The sequence below is a fragment of the Ascaphus truei genome, chromosome 2 (assembly GCF_040206685.1).
Source record: "Ascaphus truei isolate aAscTru1 chromosome 2, aAscTru1.hap1, whole genome shotgun sequence".
NCBI classification, from domain to species: Eukaryota; Metazoa; Chordata; class Amphibia; order Anura; family Ascaphidae; genus Ascaphus; species Ascaphus truei.
The window spans coordinates 62,761,707-62,787,391 of record NC_134484.1 but is presented as its reverse complement, the minus strand read 5'-3'; the positions used below and the strand labels follow the sequence as shown (position 1 = coordinate 62,787,391).

The 25,685-nt window shown below is 41.8% G+C and overlaps 1 protein-coding gene across 1 annotated transcript in view; it reads right to left on the bottom strand.

Moving 5' to 3' along the window:
* The window catches only part of UBR5 (ubiquitin protein ligase E3 component n-recognin 5), an 86,912-nt gene that overhangs the window by 18,393 nt on the left and 42,834 nt on the right, over window positions 1-25,685 (bottom strand). Inside the window, exons 19-39 of the mRNA XM_075582573.1 lie at window positions 25,098-25,252; window positions 24,299-24,496; window positions 22,086-22,296; window positions 20,366-20,492; window positions 18,827-18,975; window positions 18,188-18,283; window positions 16,502-16,622; window positions 15,766-15,863; window positions 14,968-15,116; window positions 13,199-13,290; window positions 12,909-13,055; window positions 10,229-10,347; window positions 7,071-7,197; window positions 6,858-6,987; window positions 6,375-6,535; window positions 5,744-5,980; window positions 4,572-4,695; window positions 2,569-2,680; window positions 1,828-1,959; window positions 1,177-1,434; window positions 305-573 (exon numbers count right to left, since the gene is read on the bottom strand). Of these exons, the coding sequence (XP_075438688.1) occupies window positions 305-573; window positions 1,177-1,434; window positions 1,828-1,959; window positions 2,569-2,680; window positions 4,572-4,695; window positions 5,744-5,980; window positions 6,375-6,535; window positions 6,858-6,987; window positions 7,071-7,197; window positions 10,229-10,347; window positions 12,909-13,055; window positions 13,199-13,290; window positions 14,968-15,116; window positions 15,766-15,863; window positions 16,502-16,622; window positions 18,188-18,283; window positions 18,827-18,975; window positions 20,366-20,492; window positions 22,086-22,296; window positions 24,299-24,496; window positions 25,098-25,252 (3,212 nt within the window). The remainder of the gene's footprint in view (window positions 1-304; window positions 574-1,176; window positions 1,435-1,827; window positions 1,960-2,568; window positions 2,681-4,571; window positions 4,696-5,743; window positions 5,981-6,374; window positions 6,536-6,857; window positions 6,988-7,070; window positions 7,198-10,228; window positions 10,348-12,908; window positions 13,056-13,198; window positions 13,291-14,967; window positions 15,117-15,765; window positions 15,864-16,501; window positions 16,623-18,187; window positions 18,284-18,826; window positions 18,976-20,365; window positions 20,493-22,085; window positions 22,297-24,298; window positions 24,497-25,097; window positions 25,253-25,685) is intronic.

Below are 25,685 nucleotides of genomic sequence, written 5' to 3'. Positions count from 1 at the left end.
GAAAAAAATAATACATGGCATTGCTCCTTTAAAGCAGGTAGATAAAGCAACCGTTGAACGACTCAAACGTAACTGTTTGCGGAGATATACCAAGCAAAGGAAACAAGTGCAGCATACAATTTTACGCTAGCATGTTTAATACTGCATGAAAATGCACTGACCACCATAACACTGCAATTCTCGTTTCACTACCTGACTACTAAACACCAAAAGTAGAAACAGAAAGCTGATCTAAACCAGCATTAGAATGAGCAATGTGAGCCGCAATGACACTGGCGTCGCATTTCTAAATGCAAACTCGTACCTGCAAGTTAACTGCATCCTGATAGGTCAGCTTCACAGCAGCTGGGATCTGAGAATACACCAGGTGATTGTACTTGGGGATCAGTCCCATCAGGTCAGATATTTGACGGATGACAATGCTGTAGGCCCGTGCTAAACTGCTTGCGGAGGTCAGGTAGCTGCTGGAATTGCTCGCTTCGAGAGCTGCCGCAGCCGCCGCCGCGCTTGTGCTGATGGTGCCGCTCCGCCGCAAATTAGATGGGTCAATGTAAATCAGGCCGGCTGAACTTGCTGCAAAACACCAACAACCAGGTGATCAAATATTCATGATTTACTTTATTATTTAATCTCTTTAAATATGAATTACTCGTATACATAAAGTACAGCGAGAGGGAACAATCATGAGCAAATAAAAAAAAAACAGACAATCTCACTCCTCACATTGAAATGCATTTATTTTCGGATTGGGCATCTGCTTAGTTTGATTAGCAGTTACATTTCTTAGATTTCATAACCTACAGAAGGTTCAGTTTAGGCCCATATTCCCAACCCAGCATCCTGCTCTCCAGGATTAACACACTCATACTTTGCTCAGCACAAGATTATGAAATCTACAGATCTGAAGAAAACGGACAACAAATTAATGTTCAACTCTAAAATGTTAGGCCAATTTCCAAGGACTACCTCATTCTGGCTAGCAGGAGCCCAATTGTTTTTCAACAAGCTTCACAAATGCATAGATGAAATGCTAATTGACTGCTTTAAACCGTATCAGGCACGTTATTGTGAGAGATTTCCATTCGTGCGGTCCTTCACATAAACGCCACGTGCGCAATGCTGCAAAAATGGGTTGGATGCTTGGTAAGAGAGGCCTGTGAATGTATTCCCACTTGCCTGCTGGAGCTGAAGTGCTGGATGGAGCAGTGTTTGTGGCTCTCTGGCTCTGGGTATTCCGCACTGCCCACTGCATCGAGCGGGGAGCTTGGGCAGCACCATTAGCGTGGGAGCTGTTTGTTGACCTCTCCAAGGGTTCATCTATCATGAATGTCTCCTGCTCCATGTCATCGCTTTGACTACTACTGCTGTCAGAGTCACTAGAGTCATTGGACTGGGAGTCATCTTCAGAAAAAAAGGCTGGGACACTGCTAGCACCTGTATAACAACAATGATCACACTTTGCACACTACTCTTTGTTTGACTCGGTGAACACTTGAAGTCTCTCTAAGGTGTGCGCAATCTTTTTCCCCTGCCAGCTCTCCCCCCCTCCTCGCACCGCCCCTCCTTACCTTTGCTCCGGCGTTCTGACGTCACGATGCCATGGCAACGTGGCATCACGTGACCGAGAGGCGTCATTTGACACGTCGCCAGAAGATGTCTGAGCCAAGATAAGTGAAGTTACAGAGGCCTTCGACGCTCCCCCGGCATTTAAATGCCTTCGGGAAGAGCGCTGGGCCTCTCAAACTGACGCATCCCCCGCAGAGAATCTCGCACCCCCCAGTTTGCACACCCCTGCTCTATCTTGGTAAAAACATACTACAACTGTACCTGCTTCTGAACCTGCAGTTGCAGCTGTGACAACACTTCGCCGGCCACTAGCATTGTCCTGATTGCTGTGGTTACTTTCACTGTCGCTTTCTGTCTCAGCTGCAGCCAGAAGATCTAACTCCATGTCACTTCCTGAATGCAAACAATGAAATCGTGCACCATTTAAGTGTACTACACACAGATTATCAAACACACAAACCAATTGCTTTTAAATATTTTGTAAAACTACATTTATACAAATGGCCGAGATGCATGTTTGAATATCTTTAGCTTAATCCCTACCTCCTCCCCTCCAAATAGGCTTTATTTATTTTTTTAAATGAAGTCTATTGCACACACTGTCAAGACTTTTTACGCCATTGTTAATCAAATACTCTACTGTCCTAATTTGAAGTCACAGGCCAGCTATAGGACAGCAATATCTGTGACCACGGTATGAAACATTTATCTACAGGTCTAATTACAGTCAGCCACCCTGATATTCTAGTCTAAGCAACTACAAGGGCAAATAACTTTACATTTCAGTTAGCCCATCTATAAGCCTCAACACCCAGGAATTTGGGGGCGGTTGAACAGAGGGAACATTGAGAATACAACTTTAGTACAAGAAAATGTACTATGACCCGAATGCTTGGCAAGAGATCCTTTAACGCAACAAATAAAACAAAGCCGTTGGTATTAGTCACGTAATCTGATACAGGCAAAGAGCAGCACGGTTACAGTATGCAGAAAACACACTACCATCCTCATCATGTTCATCGTGCTGTCCTTCTGCTTCCGCATTCTCCTCCCCATGCTCCTCCTGCTCATCATGGTGGTCCTCTTCTCCAGCCACTCCTTCCACTACCTCAACCTGGGACAAAAAAGGTTATTCATGCACTGTATGTCATATTGTGACTTTAAATAACTTTATAGATATATATATAGATATATATATATAATGTGACACATAGAAATATCGCTCTACACTTAAATCAGTAGTGTCCAAAACAACTGTTCGTAAGTCATATAGAAGTTAAACTTGACAGTGGTGCTAAAGGTTAGATCAATATGAAAACAACAGAGAAAAAGCAACCTTTAAAAAGCACACGGACATAGATTAAAGGGTAACAAAGGAAAATGTATTAAAGTGAGTAAAACAGGGGATAAAGTTTAAAAGAAATGGGGGGGCTCAACACTACCAGACAATGTGGACCTGGAGGCAAGGGTCTAAACATAATCCAAAACAAGACATGCACAGGACACAGGGGGCTCTGTATGAGCACACCTGTATAATAATCAACCTACACTGAGATATTGTAACCACATTGAGAATCATCATACAGTATAAGCTGTACAATGGTTGCATGGTGTGGATACAAGAGTTGTATTAATAGCAAAGTGAGATATACGTCACCACTCAGTGTATGGATGTCACAGGCAGAAAGGTAGGTCAAAACTCCATGTCAGGTGAAAGAAGGTAGGGGTCCCCCTCAACAAGACTCCCACTCCAACGCGTTTCGACGAGAAACTGTCTTTTAAACTTTATCCCGTTTTACTCACTTTAATACATTTTCCTTTGTTACACTTTAATCTATGTCCGTGTGCTTTTTAAAGGTTGCTTTTTCTCTGTTGTTTTCAGATATATATATATATATATATATATATATATTTAAATAATAATCCTTCTGCGAAAATGTACGTAAATATTTTTCAATCAAATTTAAAATATATTACAAAACGGTTGTGTATATTTATTTTGCCCTCCATTGAGTTACTCATGTGCATGAGTGTATCCCCATCAGATTGTCAGTGTGCGCATCTGTTTAAGGACTGCAGCAGAGGAGATCAGCAGAGGAGATCAGCAGATTTGTGACGCCACCACAATATACTCCGTATGTCTGCTGACTCATTTCCCTCATCACCACTTCTTAATCATTTTAACTATATTAGGTATATTAAATAGATTTGTAAATTTATGCCCAAAAGCCAAATGGCAAGAGGCTCAATAAGAAATTGCACAAAATGTACTATGCCTGGTGCTTCTGTTAGAGACAATGAAAGCATTACAAATGTGCAGTGCTCAAGTTAAAAAGCAGTTTACAAAATTAGAATGATGGCCAATTTTAAGAGCACCCACAAAATATCTTTAGATCTATATTTCTTGGACATGGGAAATTCTCGCACAAATAGGAGATACACCATTAAACGGGGAAGTGGTGTAATTAAATAAAATACTAAGCCAGGAATCCAACCACACCTATTTAGCTCCTGCAGTTAGAGGACCCTCGCAAAAAGCCAAGCGGGCACCTACATTATTTTACTGGGCACCTGGACATACAATTACTATGTGACTATATAGCAAAACCCCTTGAAAAAGTATTTTTTTCCCAGCAGAATTAAGAATTGGGATCCTATTTGCAAGAGATGGAGGGAGCGGTGGGAGGTCCTGTGGGGGGTGGGGGGGGGGGGCGGGGGAGGGAAGGGGGAAGGATAGCTGCATGATAAGGGTTTGGGAGAATAAAAGGCATGCACATGTATATGGGCAGTAGTGCCGCATGATTGCAGAGAAAGCCTGGTCAGCATGGAGGGCTTCATGGAAAAAGAAAATAAATCCACATAAAAAAAACGTACGGCAAAAGAAAAGTGAGAACCACACATGGAAGCAGCCAAAGACAGGCGGAGGAGGAAGTTTGTCTCTACGCTTTAACCAGTCCGGTAAGTGCCCTACACAAGACACTGAATGTAATGGCTCAGGAAGTTACCTCTTCCACATCTGCTGACACAATGTCGTCCTGCTCTTCATCTCTGCCTCGCACAGGCTGTGACTGACTTATTCTTCTCTGCTGAGGATTTCTAATAATATAGGATGACTGGGACGGATTGGAACTGTATAAGGGGAAAAAGTAAGAACAAAAATACATTCATTTTGTATCAAAATAAACAGTTGCATTAATCATTCGATGATGGGTGGTACTGGGAAGACTAATATTTACAGGGGAACCCTGTACTAGTTACATTAACTTTTATTTTGCCCCTCTTTATGTTATAAAGCATTTCATCCACAACCAGAGAGACCTTGCATTACCGCTACAGTGTCCTTTATTATGCTTACTGAACATGTATGTATATTTTATACTGTGTATTACAATACCCTCCCGTCTTGATTCCATCATAAATATTACACAACACAATCTCTTGAAGGGTTAGGTGGAGATCTAGTAATGGTTCCAGAGTGAAGTTAGTTTCTGCTGTGCTGCTAAACCTAGTCTTAAAAGAGATATGGTAGCTTTATAATTTCATGTAATGACTGCATTAGGTCCGAAAGGACCACAAAACACGCAGACAAATCTGGAAGTAACATCATCAATTGTTTATTACTAATGATCCGTGTTTGTCCTCTGCATTTATTTAATTCGATGAGACGTTTCTTGGAGATACGGTACTTTTCTCAAAACCAGCTCATGTCTCTTAAGAGCTACAAAAAAAGGTGTTTTTTTTTACTTCTCTTGATCCCAGTAAAAGAACATCTGTTTGTAGTGAACAGATAGATATTTTCAAAAGTCCTGATGCTATTTATGAACCAAGAGTTCTTAACGCAGACCTGATCAATACAATTGCTGCATTGTTCTTCTTGTGATATTTTGTTCTAACTAGTTTCTAACAAAAGTCTATTAGATTTCAACGTATTTATGCTATCCTCTTATGTTTAACAAGGCTTTTCTAAACCCAGGTTTAAAAAGCGAACTTCTATCTTAAATCTAAACACAAATTGTAGTGGAAGTGTTAAATGAATGACTGACTACACTGATGTGTTCTTAAGTGGGACATAACCCTTCATTAACACCAACAACAAACCACAGACAAATTCCACTTGAAAGGTGATAATGTGCGAGTAATATATTATAAAGACAACACCATCCAACACTGATCTTACCTGCTTGAGTGGTCAGATGGTCTTGGTGGAAGAGGTTCCACAGAGAACAGCTCTTCACTGCCCTGCATTGCATCTATACTTGTGCTAGCCAACGTGAAGGGCGCGGTTGGACGTGCAATGCCCATTCTCACGGGAACAATCAGGGATTCGGCAACATTACATAACTCCTCCACCGCGTACGGAAGCAAAGCCTGGAACACTCGCTTACATTTGCCTATTGGCTGTGGAATAAAATTGCTGGGAAGCCAAATCAAGACATTTAGAATACATCATAATATTACAGCGCTAATATTATGGATGTGTACACTTTTACTATATTTTTTTCCCCCACCAAGGTATATGGATTTTCTACACTGATTTTTATTTAATTAACATTATTAAAAATTGTTACAGTCTCTCTGTTCCAAAACATGAACGTCTGTTGCGGGTCTTATTTTCCTGAAATCAGGCACACCACCACCACTTTTTTAACGTTACTTACATACACTGCAAATTTGATCAAAACACTCACAAAACATTATCCCTCAAATAAAGCAATCCCACTTCTCAGTCTGTCAGAAGTACTGTATGGACGCTTTTCAAGCAAAGCAGCATCGTGGTGATTAAGAAAAAAAAAAATCCCCTAACTTACTTTTTCTTCTTTGAGGAAGCCATTTCTACGCTGAGTATGACGAATACTCTAGCCACTGAGCGCAGAAATCTCATTGTGACGGCGACCGCTTCTTCTCTACGCCCAGGAGTGTACTTGTTTTGTAGCTCTTTCACAAGGGTACCCAGCAACGTATCCAACAGCTTGAAATATAACAAAATGGAAAATCATTATTGCAAATTTTACCAGCCAAACAAACTTATCAGTCTCTACTCCCCACACCCCCCACCAAAAAAAGCCTTACAATATCTGAGGAGTCAGGGAAAAGTCACTTGGCTATAACTCTTTAAAGAACTATGGCAAAGTCTACTCCAAACAATGCTGAAGAGTTCTGCACAAAAAAACATCACTTTTAAGCTCACGTGGTGCACAGACATTGCAGCTTAATATCCATTGAACCCACTCTGATCGATTTCTGTGGAATGGAAACAAGTTGAACGCTAAAAACGAAAGTAAATAACTTACCAAAATGTCTGCAGTGCATTTGACAATAAGGCAGTGGGTGAAACAGTCCAACCGAATTGTACCACTTTGCTGGTTAAGATAGACTTGTTCCTCAGGGAGTAGATGGCCAATTCTACTGCTTGCACTAAGACTTAAGAGAAGAGAGCTTTACATTAGCACTTTCTGCTGCATGGCCACAGTATGAAATAAATATGAGAGTAAACAGTCACTCACGGGTCTTTATTTTCCTGCGAGCCAAACATGATCATAGACTTAAGGGCATTCCAGTCTTGTAAAACACGCTCCAGGGCAAGCTGAGCAAACCGTGGCGGCTCTAAATCATGATCTGGCATATCAGAATCTACAATGAAGGAAGAGGAACATGTTATTTTTGCTCAGCACAATCCCAAATTCTCACAATCAGACAGTTTAGTGGAGAAGAACAAAAAAGGCTTCGCACTATTATGGCTGCAACAGATGGGTATCTGTGTTAGAAACATTCTTAGTCACACGCAGTTCAAAGGTAGCCAACTCCAGTCCTCAGGAGTTACCAACTGGTCAGGTTTTCAGGATATCCCTGCTTCAGATGGCTCAATCAGTGGCTCAGTAGAGCCACTAATTGAGTCGCCTGTGCTGGAGCAGGGATATCCGGAAAACCTAACCTGTTGATAGCTCCTGAGGACTGGAGTTGGCTACCCCATGTGTAGATATGTATGCAAGCTGAGGTAAATTAACCACTAACAGCAGCACTTGTGGTGCATTCCGGCACAGGCATGGGTTTTGCATGAAAATTAAATCTGCACATGGTTCTTTAATTAGCAGGATCCCTGCTCAACCTTAGAAAGTTCTCTCCTCCTTCAAAAATTAAATACATCATCTATCTGTTTCCCCATGTAACGGTTTAGATGTCAGAATGGGTTTTAAGAGCAGCTCCGATAACAAAATGCTATAAATGGAGCCCCTTGATTACATTACCACCAGACCAACTGCCAGCAAAGAGTGCACAGTAAGAAGCACAGTTCAAATAGGTCAACAATAAAACATTTCCCCCCCCCCTTTTTTTAATAAGTAAAACATGTGACAATGTATACTTCTACATTCTTACTTGAGCTGGCAATCGTTTGGTGCTCTTATTATAAATCTGTAAAAATGCTTATTGTGTGCCTAACAAAATGGCCACCTTCTAACTTTGTGCTGTGGTCCGTGAAATGTTGCAGCTGATATGTAACATTATATTACTAAGTGTAACACATTGTTGTTACAGCTTTCAGAGTAATAGATAGTGATGTTTGGAACACAGCAACAGATCTGTTTGTGATACTTTGTTACCAAAAGGCAGAGCTTAAAAAGGTGTATCAGAGCCTGGGTCAAAAGAGGAAGTGGATATGACTTTCTAAAATGATTGCTGTAGCAACCAAAGGATGATTCGTATATTAAAACAATCATTAAAAATGGCATTGGGGGCTTAAAAATAAATAAAGTTGTGTGTGCTGAGCATGCGCATTGTAAGTGAAACGTTTGTGTTTTGTCACAGAAATTGTATTTGTGATGGTGATGTTTTTAATTCAATGAAAGATTGAGAGAAGAATTTATTTTATTTATTTTTGTTTCGAAATTTCCATACTATCACTTGGAATACATAATATAATTCAGGGATGCGAAAAGTGGGGGCGCAGGTTTTTCAGGGGGGCGCGGGCGGTTGCAGAGGCCCCACGCTCTTCCCCACGGCATTTAAATTAAATGCCGTGGGATCGCGTGAGGCCTCTGCAACGTCTCCTACCGTGTCTTCGGAGACTCTGTGCCGTCACGTGACCCGCGGCGTCATTTGACACCGAAGACGAGGAGGGAGGGGGGCGCCAGGAGGTAAGGAGAGCAGGCCAGGGTGCGCTGGGGGAAAAGTTTGCGCACCCCTGACATAATTGACTTATAACTAAAGCAAGATACATATATTTTGGATTGTAAAGTATCTAAATGCCAATACTCTCAAAAGTCAAATTCAATATAAATCATAAAAATGAAAAAATGATTTCAGTGACAAAACGCAAAGAAGTTTGACTTAGAACGCTACATTATATTAATCTATATACAATTCATGTGTTTACACACTTTGCATGGTTTCCACTTGTGCCTTTATTATTATAAATGGTACATTTCTAAAATGTTTGCCATTTGCACTTCGATATTTATACTCATTGGGAGTGTGTGTGTGTGTGTGTGTGTGTGTGTGTGTGTGTGACAGACCTTTTTTTATTATAATAATTAGTTACTATGTTACATTCATGTATATATATATATAAATCATAATTATATGTTTAAACACCTTGCATCTTTTCCAATTCTGTTTTTTTTAAATGATAAAATGACAGATTTCTAAGATTTTTGCACTTCTATATTTATACTCAGTGGGAATTCCTCTAATAACAGTGTTAATTTTGTGTATACAGACCACAGCGGCGTGTCCGCCCCTGCGCATGCGCACTCGGCAATGGCCGCCTCCGCCCATGTGCACGCGGCGATAGCCGCTTCTGCGCACGTCTTCTAAGCAACGGCTGCTTCTGCGCATGGGCGGACATCACCAGCCCATTAAGTCACTTCCGTTACGCATTTTCATTACCATCAATGAGATTTGTCCCATCAAAATTCACAAGGTGCCAAAGAAGTTTCACTTAATAAATGCAGACGATATTATCTAATACTACAGAACTGATGTATTTTTAAAAAAAAAATTCAAAATACATAGGATTTTTCACGTTTTGTAGCTTTAAAGGGAGCAGTGTCACTTAGCAACATAGTATTACAATGAATAATAACAGGCACATGTCAAACTATATCTCTGAATATTAGAGCTGCCAAAGAATTCAATGTTGGTGCAGTATATCACAATAAATGCAATCACACCAGATAGACACAGGACATCTGCACAGTACTTTAAATGTACAGTTTCGGTCCTCGAGGTACTAGTAGGCACATTTGCAATGGTTTTAACACCGCCCTAAGCATAGTACAGTATTGGACATTAATATGTCCAATAGAAGAAAAAAAAAATCAGGAAAAAACAAGACCGGTGAAGTATACCAAAAAGGAAATGGAAGGAAATGGAAGGAAATGGAAGGGAGGTTTAATCAATAAATGGCGGTAGCAGCCTCTTATTGCAATCAAATCGCTATCATTATACGGCTTCCAAACTGACCTTTAAAAAAATGTTACTTCTCTACCAATTGTGTGGACACTCCATTTAGCAATGGTCTCAGGATTTGTTTTAACTAGAAAACATACAGAAAAAGGAAGCCAGTGGCATAGAATTCATAATTAACTGCAGTCCAATTAAAAATGACTGGTAAGTTTGAAGAACACTTCTTTCACCAAAGAGCAGAAAGAACAAGGTCACGAACCTTCAGGGTTTGCTGTTTTACGGTTTCGATCTTCTCTAATACGTGGCGGCCTGTATTGGCAGTGCTCAACCGTCTGTCTGGCAACTGTCTGAACCAAGAAGAGTAGAAGGTGTTCTCCCCTGAAACAGAGAAATCGTACGTTTCACAGCTTCCAACTACCACTACTCAGATAAGTGGTAATTCCACGTAGCACTGAATAAAACTCATTGTTGACTAGTTTCACAATAGGCGATTGTGCTCAAAAGAAATCAGGTCAGTACTTACAAATAATTTTTTCCCAACATTTTTCAAATTATTTTTAGTTTTCATTTATAACAGTGCTTCTCAACGGTGGAGCGATGAAGGTAACCGGGTATATTTATTTACACTCCCTACCAATCTAAACATCAGTTAAAGGCCCAACATAAGGGTGAATTACAGCAGAGATTAGGGCCTTAAACAACAAAACAGGTAGCGCTAACCGCAATGTGTGTGGTGTAGTAACTATTACCTTATATATTAAATAAAACTATACATAAGGGGCTGCCTAGGACACAAAGCCTGACCCCCTGGTCAGGAAAACAGTATGGACAGGGAATAGTTCCGTGGGCGCCTATAAAATTTTACCACTATAAAGGATATACGAAAACCAAGCCTGTTGGTTGTGAAGATTGTTTATCCTCACGGTGGGCTTGAAAACAAAGAGAAAGCACAACACATAGCGTAATACTGTTGAAACATTAAACAAACAACATATAAGACAACATATAACAGCTGAATACTGAAATGGTATTTTTAGGACAATAAAATCATTTAATAACAATTAATATTTAATATAATGCACAATTTGCATGGACATATAGATTTAAGCAATTAAAAATCTGAATAGGTGGTTCAACTGCTCCGTAGCACCAATGTTGATGATAGCAATGCCTACTCACCAGATGGAATAGGTTTGCAGGCAGTGGATATTTTAGAGAGTATCCCCTCTAATCTGTGTGCTGCTCTCTGCTTAGCTGGCGTCTCTGTCGGCTCGTGGGTGCAGCTCATCAGCGGGGACTCCTGCAGCTCCAGGAAGCACGTCTGAGCAGATGGAACTCAGCTGCAGCTGATTCAGCACGATGTCAGCCACGGACCACCGTGAGCTCGTCTATCTGCTGCTCACTGCTAGCTGGCGTCTCTATCCGCTCGTGGACGCAACTTGTCAGCAGGTACTCCTGCAGGGCGCCAAGCAGGGCGCTTGAATAATGGGAAACCGCAACAGCTGGTTCAACTCGTCGGCGGCTATAAGAGATGGTTAGCTGGCAGCTCACGTTGATTCACCGATGTACGGGGGGTACTACACCAATGTGTGCGGGGCTTGAACCTCCACCCTACGCGTTTCAAGAGCGATCTGCTCTCTTCCTCAGGGGTATATGTACCCCCCGTACATCGGTGAATCAACGTGAGCTGCCAGCTAACCATCTCTTATAGCCGCCGACGAGTTGAACCAGCTGTTGCGGTTTCCCATTATTCAAGCGCCCTGCTTGGCGCCCTGCAGGAGTACCTGCTGACAAGTTGCGTCCACGAGCGGATAGAGACGCCAGCTAGCAGTGAGCAGCAGATAGACGAGCTCACGGTGGTCCGTGGCTGACATCGTGCTGAATCAGCTGCAGCTGAGTTCCATCTGCTCAGACGTGCTTCCTGGAGCTGCAGGAGTCCCCGCTGATGAGCTGCACCCACGAGCCGACAGAGACGCCAGCTAAGCAGAGAGCAGCACACAGATTAGAGGGGATACTCTCTAAAATATCCACTGCCTGCAAACCTATTCCATCTGGTGAGTAGGCATTGCTATCATCAACATTGGTGCTACGGAGCAGTTGAACCACCTATTCAGATTTTTAATTGCTTAAATCTATATGTCCATGCAAATTGTGCATTATATTAAATATTAATTGTTATTAAATGATTTTATTGTCCTAAAAATACCATTTCAGTATTCAGCTGTTATATGTTGTCTTATATGTTGTTTGTTTAATGTTTCAACAGTATTACGCTATGTGTTGTGCTTTCTCTTTGTTTTCAAGCCCACCGTGAGGATAAACAATCTTCACAACCAACAGGCTTGGTTTTCGTATATCCTTTATAGTGGTAAAATTTTATAGGCGCCCACGGAACTATTCCCTGTCCAGATATTAGGACCTTGTTACAAATTCAGGTTTACAAAGTTTGCATTTCAGGATACATTGTCCAAAAAGGATTTAAACAGGGTTTTGTACATTATTATTACTATAGTACACGACTGACATTTTTCACTAGTTCTGCACCTTTAATATTGGACTAGTAGAAGCAAAACATTTTTGCTGGGTGGTCTTGTGTGGTATTGTTTGCCTAAGATGAAAATGTGTTCCGTGTTTGTGTGTACAGTTTTCCTGCCTCACTGTTTCCTTGGTCATGACATCTGCACTAAGATTTTGAGAGAGAAGCATCAGCTTTTTCCGGCTGCCTTTCAGAAGCGAGAGCCACATTTTAAAAACACACCTTTCTCAGAGCTCAAAAATCATTTCAAAGAAACATCAGATGCAAAAAATGATCTAGGAAAGAAATGTGATTGTACAGCGCTGTTGCTACCGTGTTTTTTTAAAATATAGCCAATATAGTTGCTCTATGCAACTATAGTTGCTGCATTATGGTTTTTACAAGAAATAGTATACCAAAGTACCTGCTGTTTGGCATGGTCACAAGATTAGTGATCGTGAGCAGTCGGTACAACAGGTCAAGACGGGCAGACTTTTGGCCTGCAATCAACGTTTTGCATTTACATTTCTCCCAGCAGTCACAATAAGCTGTGGGGGATGTTCGCTTCAACCTGAAATGAGAACACAGTTTAACAGGCGTCAAAGCCACAGGAAACTAAAGATACAATGCGGTTATTTTACGTATTGAAGAACTTTGTTTAGCTCCTATGTACATGGGGCATAACATATGCAGTTCATTTATTGCAACACTTACTTGCAGTCGTGGCCTTTGTGGCAGACCCTTGCGCATTCAGTACAGCAGCAGAGAGATTCCAATAAGCCGCATGTCCGACACTCAAATATGTCCTGAGAACAGAGTAAACAGCCATTCATTCAGACACTTCACGTTTATGCAACCCCCTGCAGCACTTGGTGTCATGTTGACTCATACAATATTTTATGGTAGCTATACTGATCCTCTGGAAGATTATGGACCTGGGGGTGAAGGAAGACTGGAAAATGCAATACTACAGAGCACACCATATAATGCTGGCACCCTTTCCTCTAGACCAGGGATGGGCAACTCCAGTCCTCAAGTGCCACCAACGGGTCAGGTTTTCAGGATATTCCTGCTTCAATCAAAGACTGAGCCACTGAGTGCTGAAGCCAGGATATCCTGAAAACCCGACCTGTTGGTGACTCATGAGGGTGCCCACCCCTGCTCTAGAGAGAAAACCGTAGTTTGTATGGCAGCAAACCTATTCAATAGAAAAGTACAATTTGAGGGAGACCACAAGAAAATTCTACAAAGTTATATTGTTTACATATTTTTTTTTAATGTATACACAGCTGAACCTCATAACACGGTGCTCAGGGTCCACATAATGAGACCACGTTATAACCGGGATCGTGAAATGGTTGCTACGATCAGCGAAGACTTACCTGGCATCTGCAGCTCTCTCCTATCCCTGCTTCATCAGGCTGCGCCCACGTGTGCGGCTTTCAATTTGACTTTCAAGCGCAGAGGGACACATGACTCTTCTCTGACCAATGACAGCCCAACAGTGAATACATTTTATATAATACACACGCAGGAATCAAACCCATAAGCATATGAAGGGTCATGGGTTTGATTCCTGCATTTGTAATATATAAAATGTATTCACTGTTGGGCTGTTATTGGGCAGAGAAGGGTCATTTGATCCTCCTCTGCGCTCGAAAGTCAAATTGAAAGCCGCGCACGTGGACGCAGCATGATGAAGCAGGGACATGAGAGCAGCAGAGAGAAGAGAGCTACAGATGCCGGGTAAGTCAATAAAGCATTGAATGTTATTTAAAAAAAAAAAAAAAAAACCCTTGGAGATGTTTATAAATCAGGAGCCACACTCAGACCGCACTATAACGGGGTTGAGCTGTATATATAATTATTTGTTTATTTTTGCTGTATGGTGATCCCTTCCCCAAAAAGCTTACATTCTCTAAGTCTCACTGTACCTTCACATTGAGAAGTTATCAGCAGAAACGTAGTTACCAAGGTGAATATAGACAGGTTTGTAATTAACCTGTAACTGTCCGTTAATATATTACCTGTAACTGAAGTTGAAGGGTTTAATGATGAAAAGATTACATTTTAATGCCAAAATCCCTTCGCTACGACCGTACTAAAGTGCAAACACTGTAGATTCTCTGGAAGTTTTACTGTAGCCAAAACCTAGCAAATTACCAATAGCTTGTAAGAGTTTTCAGGATTACAAAAGCACCTTATACAATGCAAAGCAATTCTTTTCAAATTCTTACAGCACAAAAGATATTCAACTTTAGACACCTATATACCTTTAGAAATACACACTTACACATTTCCGTCATGCCAGAACTATGCCATTTTTTTATTAGAAATATAAATTTTGAATCCATTCAAATTCATATCTTTTTGTGTTGCATTGACAGGAGACCTGACCCACCATGTAAGCAGAAATCAATGTTTAAGGAGCAACAACTTAGAAGGCGCATTGTAAAATGTAGGTATGAAAGTGTTTCTCCCACCTGATTGATATGCTCAGCTCCTGTCCATGTAAAGCTGCAGGTATCATTGCAGCATAGGACATAGAGCGGAGAGTCGTCTGCATTGGTACCAGGCGGACAGACCATTCCCTTGAACACATCCTCCTCTTTCTCACTTGAATTTGCTTCAGCTGGAAGAATTTTCACGTTGGTTATATCTTACACAAAATACTTTCAGAATAGCAATATTAAGTATAATTACATTCAATTACCCGGGAGATACATAGATAGGGATATAGATATATAACAAGCAAAAGCAAAAGGAAACCGCTTTATTTTCCATTTTTTGTTTCAAAACATTTCAGAGATTGACTTCAATCAAGTAGATTAGGTAGCACCCACCATTCACCAGTTAAAAGGAGCTACAAACATTTATAATCTCGGCATCTATAAAACAGATGCAGAAAAGACATACCTGCCAGCGAACTGTTCAACACTTAGTGCTAAAGGCTCTTAAATCACACTGTACTGCTGGAGCCACCAACAGTGAAAGGTACAGTTATGTAATACAATGCTGCATGATTCACAGGAGTCAAGTTACAATGTAAACTAAAGGAAATATCAATGGGGCCGTATCACGTTTATTATGCCAACCAGAAAAAGAAAAATGCACCAGCAGCTTAACAGTTTGCAACCGTGTGATGAAAAACCAATTAGCAAATTACCCCTGTAATCGATACGCTATCTGCATGTAGTTTTTGTATTTATACACATGGACAGACACACAGACACACAGACACACAGACACACAGAACGTTGTTAGTCTTGAACTCCGCTTACCCTTTGCAATTTTCTGTGCGGTTTCCAGAATGGTGATGGCAGCAGGATAGGCTCTTCCACTAACAGCTGACATGAAAGGGGTCATCCCTCTTGCATCCCTAAGAGGAACAAAACAAGGTATTGAGAGTTGCAAATCCATACAACGGTTTTTCGGTGTGTGGATGGGAAAATGTGAAATAGTTCGGTACTAATATGAAGAATTATTTAGCTTCCCAACATAGTGTACTATTTAATATACTGTGTCACAATCTGGACTACCAATAATAAATCTAGTAAAGAGTACTGAACATATGGGGAAAATACTACAGCAAGAAGAATTCCTAAATGCTCCACCAACATATGTGCAATGAGAGAGAACATGGAATCCCCAGCCTGCACCTATATGAGGATGCCATATGTTGAGAAGACATCTTTTGCACTCTGACACTGAAGAAATTTGGTTGGGGCAAACTTGCAGTTTACACAGCTCTTTGGGGTCCTATACTACGCTTGCATGTGGTTCCGGCATGAAATTGTGTATTGCATAATTTACAGTATTTTTTTGTGTTTTCATACTGGGGCCCCTCAATACCACAATAGATAAACATTTTTTACTTCACTGTAGAAAATACACTGCTGTCATTACATGAAGTGGTGAAAGTCAGCAAACAAGGTTAACAGATTATACAGCGGTTATAGACATTATTTGGTAATTGCCAATGTTGCGTTAGAGAAAATAAAGATAAATACAACATACTTGGCTGAGAGGAGATCTCGGAGGTAAGGCAGTAGAACGATGCTATCGCACAGTAACTTCAGTATAAAATGAGCATTCGCCTTGCGATCCTTGGATTCCACAACCGAGGGCTCAGAAGGACCTAAATAAAGAGAATTTCACGGGGGGGGAGGGGGATAAATGGGCAGCTAGATACAGAACTATTTTATTGCAGCAAGCCAGGCTTTCCACGTCAGATTTTTACTAAGAGAAAAGCAATGCCAACAATTATTCTTAAAGATTAGAGGATTAGTAGGTAAATCAAAAGATCGAACGCTGAACAGCTCAGTGTGATCACAGAAACCAAACTGATGTCATTACTTACACCGAATATAACTTAGGAGCTTGATACATGCCATATTGCTATCAAACTATCAATGTAGATTGCGAAACCTATGTCAAAATGTGTTTCTGATAATGACCCATGGAGATCTGAATGCCGGGGCTGGTTGTACCATGGATCACATAACTTTGCAGCCTTCTAATTGGTTCTCTGCTGGTCAGGGTAGGACACCCTGATGTTCTAGAACATTCCCCCGGGCTTTCCATGAAATCTGGGCAGTAACAGATTCAAGGCAACTAAGAGGTAAACTCGCCTTACGTCTACAGTCACATTTTATTCCATAGCACTCAGTGGACTGATGTTTGTAAGGAATGAGCATAGGAACTGGTTGCTATTTGTCTTTCGTAGGAAGTAGTTTTGATATTCTATTTTTCATCCCGTTCAGAACTTTAAGATTTCCTCTCTCCGGGTAAGGCCTTGGCCATGCTCCCTGCTGGCGTGCTGAGGCACGCTGAGGCGCAGGTAAAGCGGGTGCTTTCCCTGGCCTTACGGTTGCTTACCGCACGCGCTGTCAGCGGGCCGTCAGGGGCGCTCCGGGGGCGGGGGCGTCCCCCGGCCGGGGGCGGGCCAGTGACGTCACGGAGCTGGTTCGCCCTCATTGGGCGAACCGCTCACGTGACCGGCCTGTCGCGCTGGCAAGCGGGGGAATTTTACATTCCCCTAAGACCTGCACTTCCGTGAGCACAGATGAGCCCCTACTAAAGCCCCTCTAATTGCGGCTGTAGGGGCTCAGTGCTGAACGGGAGCGCGCGTCAGCACGCTTCCGCCAGCAAGCGCTAAACATGGCCAAGGCCTAAGCTCAAACTTCCAATGCCATGCACATAAAAGTATTTATTTTACAATAGAGCATCCTTTATCTACACTGTGCAACCGTACCTTTTTCATGACATTATTAAATTCTGGTAGCTCAAAATGTAAACTATCCTACAGTACCCATGTTTCATGAATCGCCTTTGAAAGCCTGAACAGGTTAAAAAAACGATTTACATTAAGCATTAGCATTTTCTCTATTCATTTTTCAAAAACAGTATTGATCACTGCAGAGAACGTTGCTGCTGATGTGTATTGTAGCTGCTCCCCACTACCTCAGCTGCTTAATGACAATGCGCTACCCACTCCTCCTGTGTGTGATAACCACTAGTTCCAAATGCAAGAGGAGTGATGCAGCATTTATCAATGCATTGCAGTTCCGTCAAGCAGCTGACCAGAGGGAGAGGGGAGAAGTTTCTACCACCACCTGCAACGTCTCGGCAGGGAAAGGCGATGTGTGGCCTGTGAGGGCTACCACTGGTATAGAATGTTTACAAGGTTATACACGTCCTCACCTGGTATGATAGAAGTACTAGGCCCTTGGCCAGTTACAGTCGATGCTGTAGTAAGAGATCCCACAGCAGGGGCCAGGATAAAATCAATGTCACCATCTTTTAGAGAAGAGAGTGATGGTTATCACTATGCACACAACAAACGTAACAATTCCTTAATTATCAATCCTAGCTCTATTGGTCTATAGTAGTTTGATATGGTAATTGATCTGGAGGAAAATGATTAACCCTAGTAGTGCCAAAGGAACTTAAACCAGGTTCACTGTTGCCTGCCATTTCCATTACTTTGGTGGAAATGAGAATGTGATTATTTCTGTTTCATATATCTTGGTAAAAAACACAAGTCACACTGGAAACTTGGCAATCGTCACCTCCTTTCTTACTTTGCAGGATGTATCTAATGTATGGCGTAAAAGGGTTTTAAGCATCTCACACAAACAACTAAAACAATTACTTAAAATCACTGTTCATTAGAATAGGAATTAACAATGTTACGTACTAAACTTAATGATGAGAGGCATTATCCTTGACCTTGCTAAATAGGCTTTGTGGCTGGGATTCTCTAAGCTCTGATAATAGATATTGGGGCTGGACCCCACGGTAATTGGACGGTGATTAGACGGACTTGTGTTTCACACACACCTGGATCCATAGCAGGTGGGTCAGGAACCCAGCTAGGAGGGGCTATGGGTGGAGATACAGGGTCTTGGTGGTCGCTAGACGCTCCGGCTTCGTGTCTTCCCAAGCCCGCTGCTCGAAGGGATCGTCTCATCATCTCCCTCAGCCTCAGGCTAAGGAAAAACACAGCATACACTGAGCACTACAGAAACACGATTTACAGGGGAATGTCATCACTATGATGCATGTTGGTGTCAGAGACCATGAAGACAACTTAGATTGATTGCTTAATATAAACGTGAACAAAGTATTGAAGTCTTAATCCAGATCCTGAAGGGATTGCAAAATATTTTTCACCTAGGTCAGGGGTGGCCAACTCATGTCCTCAAGAGCCAACACGTCGGGTTTTAAGGATATCCCTGCGTTAGCACAGGTGGCTCAATCAGTGGCTCACTCAGTACCCTGTGCTGAAGCAGGGATATCCTTAAAACCCAACGTGTTGGTGGCTTTTGAGGACTGGTTGGACACTCCTGACCTAGGGCACTGGATATAAAGTAACTTGGTCAGTCAGAAGGCACTTAACTCAAACAGTATTTTGTTCATTCAACAAAAGAAACGGTATCACCAGGCCAACCCTTCTCCCTTACTCTTGAGAAACCTTCGATGCAGTAACCAGACCCCATTTTGTTTTAAGATTTGCACCCAGTCCTTAGTATCAAATGGATACGTGCATTCTGGTTGAACATAGCTCTACATTGCTATGGAAATGGCGACAGCTTAATATTTAAATTATGCACTGCAAGTACATTTGGTAATTAAGGGGTCAAAGGTGAAGAATCTGTTTTCAGTGCCTAAAGTACAGGGGGCTAATAGAAGCTAGAGAGGCCACGATTAATACTGGGGCAATTTCTGAGCCATAACACTTATTTTACCATCATGATGTGGCTTGCGGATTCAGCCCTTCCAGTTATGCTGCTATTGTTCCTTTTTCAAGGATTGCTTGTGAAGTTAAAAACGAAACTTTAATAGTTTGTAGCCAGGTTCACTTTCATTGTTTAATGCAAGGGATCAATGATCATCCTTGACAAATAGAGTTCAAATAAAGCTCCCATTGTATAGTACATTTCAGCTTTTATGAAAATACATTTTCAGATACCATACAAAAATCACAATTAAGCCCCATTACAAACCAGAGCAGTAATACTCTGGCAGAATGTGATGGTCAAAATGTACACAACACCACTAAAGGAAGATAGAGGATTACATGGTAGGATTCTGCAAACTCAAAGTCCTAAAAGTGTGACGAGAAAAACTGAACAAGTTACGACTTCTTAAGAAGGTGCTGACCCGTAGTGTTTTCTTTGGAAACAGTCAATGTTGGACATTAGCTTAGGATGAGCAGCCCAAAGGAGGAAACAAAATGAGAGAACAAAACTTTCAGATCAAAGCTCTGATCCCCGACCAAAATCATGGTGTCCGTCCACTTCTCTCTCTACTGAGACCTTCTGCAGCAAGACGCTCATATTATATTTCAATCATAAGTCAGGGAAAGATTTCATTTACCTTCGGCTGCTGCTGGAGCCAGCACGATTTCCAGGTCCGTTACTGGAAACTACAGAGATGGCATTGGCAATAGCTTCCACAGCAGACAGTCGTTCTGCAAATGTATTCCTTTCAGAGCGCTCTGCTTCTGATACAAGGAGAAGAAACATTGGTATTCATCCAGTGATGCATTCGGTATTGCTAAGCAGTTTTCGGTCTATTAAATAGAAATGATCTATTACTGTAATTAAATAATTATCTTGCATACTGTATTTGACCTTTACGAAGTGGGGGGGGAGGGGGAGGAGAAACAAGTAAAGTATGGTTTGCACAGGCGGTGACAGCTCCATTTGAGAGAGTTCACAGATGTTGTTTACATGAGCTTCTGATATCACAGAAAGTATTTTTTAATATGAGCACCATATTAATAACTTAATTAAGCGTGTTCATCTGTTTTACTCACATCTTATTGAATTTAAACACAAGCAATACAGCATATCTAACTGTCGGCCTGCGGGCCAAACATGGCCACGAAAGAGCCTTAATGTGGCCCCTTGTACTCTTATCTTGCTAATTTCATAGTAGCTGACGCAGGTTAAGTGAAGTTTTGCACACAAACTCACTGTGCGCGTGTATATGAATGTGTGCGTGCGTATATGAATATTTGCGTGTATATGAATGTTTGCGTATGCGTGTGTATATGCGTGTGTATATGCGTGTGTGCGTGCGTTTGTGTGCGTATATGTACGTGTATATATGTGTGCGTATCAGGGTTGCCACCTCTCCGGGTTTGACCTGGAGACTCCGGCTTTCGGGCACTTGCCTCCGAGCTACGGTTGCCAATCTCCGGGTGGCGGCGGAATGCCGTGGTGTCTCCGGCATTCTCCGTTATTTTCCTGCAATTCCACTACCAACTGCAGTGAACATGGCTGCGCGACATTAAATGACGCTGTGTTGCCATGGCAAAATGACGCTACGTGACATCATAACGCAGTGTAGCGTCCGGTTGCCATGGCAACGTGGTGTGCAGCCATGTTCACAGCAATTGGAGGGGGAATTGCAGCAGGATGCTGGGAGACGCCGTCGCACCACGCAACACCAAGTAAGGGATTTCCTCACCCTCCACCCCCCTTACGGGTTGGCTTTCAGTAGAAGGTGGCAACCCTGGTGTGCGCGTATGTATGTATGTATGTGTGTGTATACGCACACCCACTATAAAGACTTGCAAAATGTTGAAATAATCATTAGTAAGTCTTTAAATGTCTGTAAAATGGCATTACAATAAGCTTGTGGCCCTTCTGCTCCTAAATGTTTTCTAATCCGGCCCCTTCGTAGAACTGGCTGGAGAGCCCTGTATTACAGGGAAAATATATACACATTTATCTTTAGTGTGTGCTTACAGCATGTATGTTCATACAGCCTATAGCAGATGTGTTATAAATAGTCTCACCGGGGGTTGGAGATGAATTAGTTTATTCCACATACCAAAATTGCATGCCGCTTACATATATTGAACTATACATGGGCATACAATGCATCTTACCCACACAATCCTAGGATAAAACCTAACTTACAATAGGACTATAGACTTTTCCACCGGCTTGTACAAGCCCTAATAACTATGCTTTCATGCATGTGAGATAACCACCTTGTAATTGAGCCATAACAGTAAACGTAGAAAATCACAAAATCCAACAGTTAACTAGGAGTTCTGCTCTGTACTTGCTGCATTTGTTCTTACCCTCCTCCTCTTTTGTTTCTTTGTTGCTAGTTGGAAAGCAGACTGACACGCAGGCATGCAAAATGTTGCGATTGCCATCACACCGGTGGCCGAGAAAGGTCTGCAGCATCTGGGTGTTCTGATCCAGAACAACACCTTGCTCGAGAGTCACCAGGTACTGCCTGCAGGCTTCGTAGTCACAGCGCAGAATGTGCTGCATCAGTGTTTGTTTCTGTGTGCGCACAAAAAACACACAACGCAGATTAAAATTCAATCTGAATCAATTCACAAATGAATTGGTCTTTAATGCATAGCAGGAAAGACAACTGCATTGAGGGCGAACTAGAAGGGGTAATTAGAGGTCCAAACAGGAAGAAGATTTTCTACAGAGCAAATGTTAAAACAGAAGTGTGAGGATCCAGCTGCCCGGGTCAGACTTGCTGTGGCAGCCTATAGAAAGCGACACCTTCACCAGCCACATTAATGAGAAAATTATGCGATAGAAGCAGGGGGAGGGGGTGAGGGGGGGGGGGAATCTCTGGAGCTGAACCCCATTAATTTCAGCCCCAGGCAATGGTGCTTCCAGGAGATGCAGACACCTCCATAGGAGGTGCCGGTAGCCGCTCCGGTAGCAGAGGTCACATTGTGCAGGAGTTCCAAAGCTCCCGCGCCCTGCGGGCCAATAGGAAGACGCGATGTCATCAGGTCCGGCTTCCTATGGCCCCCGTGATGCAGGAGCGTTAAACTTTCTAGAGATACCGGCACCCCCTTTGGAGATCTGTGTCTCGGGAAGCAGTGGTTCCCTGGGGCTGAAATTAATGGGGTTATGCTCCGGAGGCGAGCACTGCTTCAAACCAATGTTAAAAAAATAATACATTTTAAAAAATGCTTGATTTGCTCTTTTAACAGGTTTTGCAGTATTTCTTTAAAGTGGTGTAAGTCTAAGACAGTAAATTATGTGATTAGAATTCTGCTAATAAAAATACCCGTATTGCCTAATTGTGATGCTAGTGCCCATACTACTCCCCACAAAAAAAATCTCAAGCTTCATTTGGGAAAACTGTTCAACTCCTGGGAAAAGCCTGATGCCTTGAGGAATATAAAATGTGCGTATTGGAAGCTATGCAATCTAGCAAGTAATGCTCCAACGACACTCATAGGGACATTTTTATTCATTATATCATTCAAAATTGAAGAATTTTCAAAGCACTGATGGCCTGTTAATAGTACCATTTCTTTAAGGTGCAGGTCTCCTCTAAGGCAGAGATACAAAGGAGAGCTCTACTCACAAGGTCATAATGAAGTTCTCCATTTAATATGACAGCCAAGCACAGTGGTAAGACGTTTCAGGTCCCATATGGACCTGTCATCAGGTATCTGATATGTCAACAAGTACCAGATACACCGCTGTAGGTTCACGTTTAGTAAACGAGAAACAGGAGTTTTTCCTTCAACCTTATGACAGGTCCATGTGGGACCTGAAACGTTGTCTTTCCACTGGTCTTGGCTGTCACATTAAATGGAGAACATCATTATGAACTTGTGAGTAGAGCTCTACTTTGTATCTCTGCCTCAGAGGAGACCTGCACTTTGAGGAATTTGTTTGTCTATGTTATGTTGGCAGGATTCTCCTCGGCTGAGCCCGTTTCCCTGCACTTTGGAATTGTACTGTTAATTGTACACACATCTCCACCAAGGCAGGGAATATTTTAGCATCAGATACCAGACGTTTGTTTTTAGTCTGAATTAGGGAGTTCCTGGGCTTTGGCAGCCATTATGCTTTGGCAGAAAGGCAGAAATACAAGCACGGAAAACGTATGTTCCGGGTGCACCTGGGGGCCCCTGGGACTGAAAATAGCAGTTTCATTTCAGGAAACCATTTAATTAAGACACTAACTCAAAAGAGCAGCCGGATTGCTGTTTTAAGATTGTACTGTTCATCAACAACATTTACACACAAAATAAGTATATGATCCTTTACACCAACATCACTTCCTAGTGGTGTCTACAAAGCAATAAAGGACACCTTAATAAGCCAGGGGTGGCCAATGCCAGTAAACAAGATCCACCAACAGGTCCTGTTTTCAGGATATCCCTGCTTCAGCACAGGTGGCTCAATTGAGCTGACCTGTTGGTGGCTCTTGAGGACTGGAGATGGCCAACGCTGGCTTAAGCAGCAAGGTGGTAACCCCAGAGTGTGACCCCACTTCTAAAACTAAGAATGTTGTTCTTACCTCAACAGCCATTATGATTATGGCAGCTTTTTTCTTGATGGTTGAATTTGCAGGAAGATTAGTTAATGAATGAACTCCCATGCCCAGGCTGCTGATCGGAGGAAGATCAAGCCAATCTGGATCTCTTATTCCCCCCATGCAGTCTTTAGCCATGGGATAAATGGTACCATTCCCATCTCTGAGGATAATGGGAGATTCCTGCAACAAAATCGAACTCTTAATGACCAAACACAAGGGAACATTTTTGCATTGAAAACCGTTTCCTGAAATCACTTTCAACAGTTGAGAATGTGGAGAATGTGGAGGAAAATTTGACATTTTTAATTATTTCATCATCTAGGATGGAACAAAAATATATTCTAAGCAAAAATGTTTGACAGCCAAATAATATACAATCCCAAATATTAAGGTTTTAAGCAAATAGGTAAATTGTACAGTTAAAAAGATAGTAATAAAAGAGACACCTCATTAAATATATGGGTGAACCTGGAACTTTAAACATTAAAATAGTGTTATGGGCCCCACATTATTTTTTTTAAATACCTAAAAGGGAAAAAAGTATGTACTGTATACAGCGAAATAAATAATCCCTTATATGTCACAGTGGGAGAAAAAGGCTGGTTATCTGTATTCTAATCTCAAACTGAGACACATTTGGTGAAAATCCAGGTATTAGAATGTGTTATGTCAAAATCAACTTTTTATTCCAAATAAACATTTCAGACAAAAAAACCCGCAAAATTATGCAACTTAACGGTGATTTCTAACTAAATGGGAGGGGAACATAAAATGCACCAACCTGTCCAGCTGTAAAAATTGCAACATTTCGCTCATTCTGCCCAAGAAAAGCAATGCTGCTGGTTGGAAAATTGTTTTCCTGTTCAGCTTTTCCAGTGGCAAGGTCGAAAATACAGTATCGCACCCAGGTGCCAGTCTTCAGAACTGCATGAACCCCTGTGTAAGAAACAATAAAATGCTCATGTCAATGTACACAGAAAACAAACACAAAATGTGGCAGCCGTCAATAATTCTTTGGAGCCATGAAACCTGCTACGGCTCAATGAGTCACAGAAATAAGTGTTTTCCAAACCATGGCTGTGAAACCATCAAAAAAAATACTGATAAAAAGCATTGGGGTGATGTATCAATGCAAACGTTGTGCAATTTTAGGGCAACAAAATACACTGCTAGAGAAAAAGTACCATTGAAATAGGACTTTATTTTTTGATACATAGTGTGCAATGTCTTTGCCCTAGAATTGCACCACTTTTGCCTTTATACCAAGGCCCTTATGTATTCTGTCACGTGTCATAAAATAGTGACCTATTCACCCCTCGGTTCCCTCGCTATCCAAATTCTGGAGAGAAAAAAAGCCGTGCCCATCTGG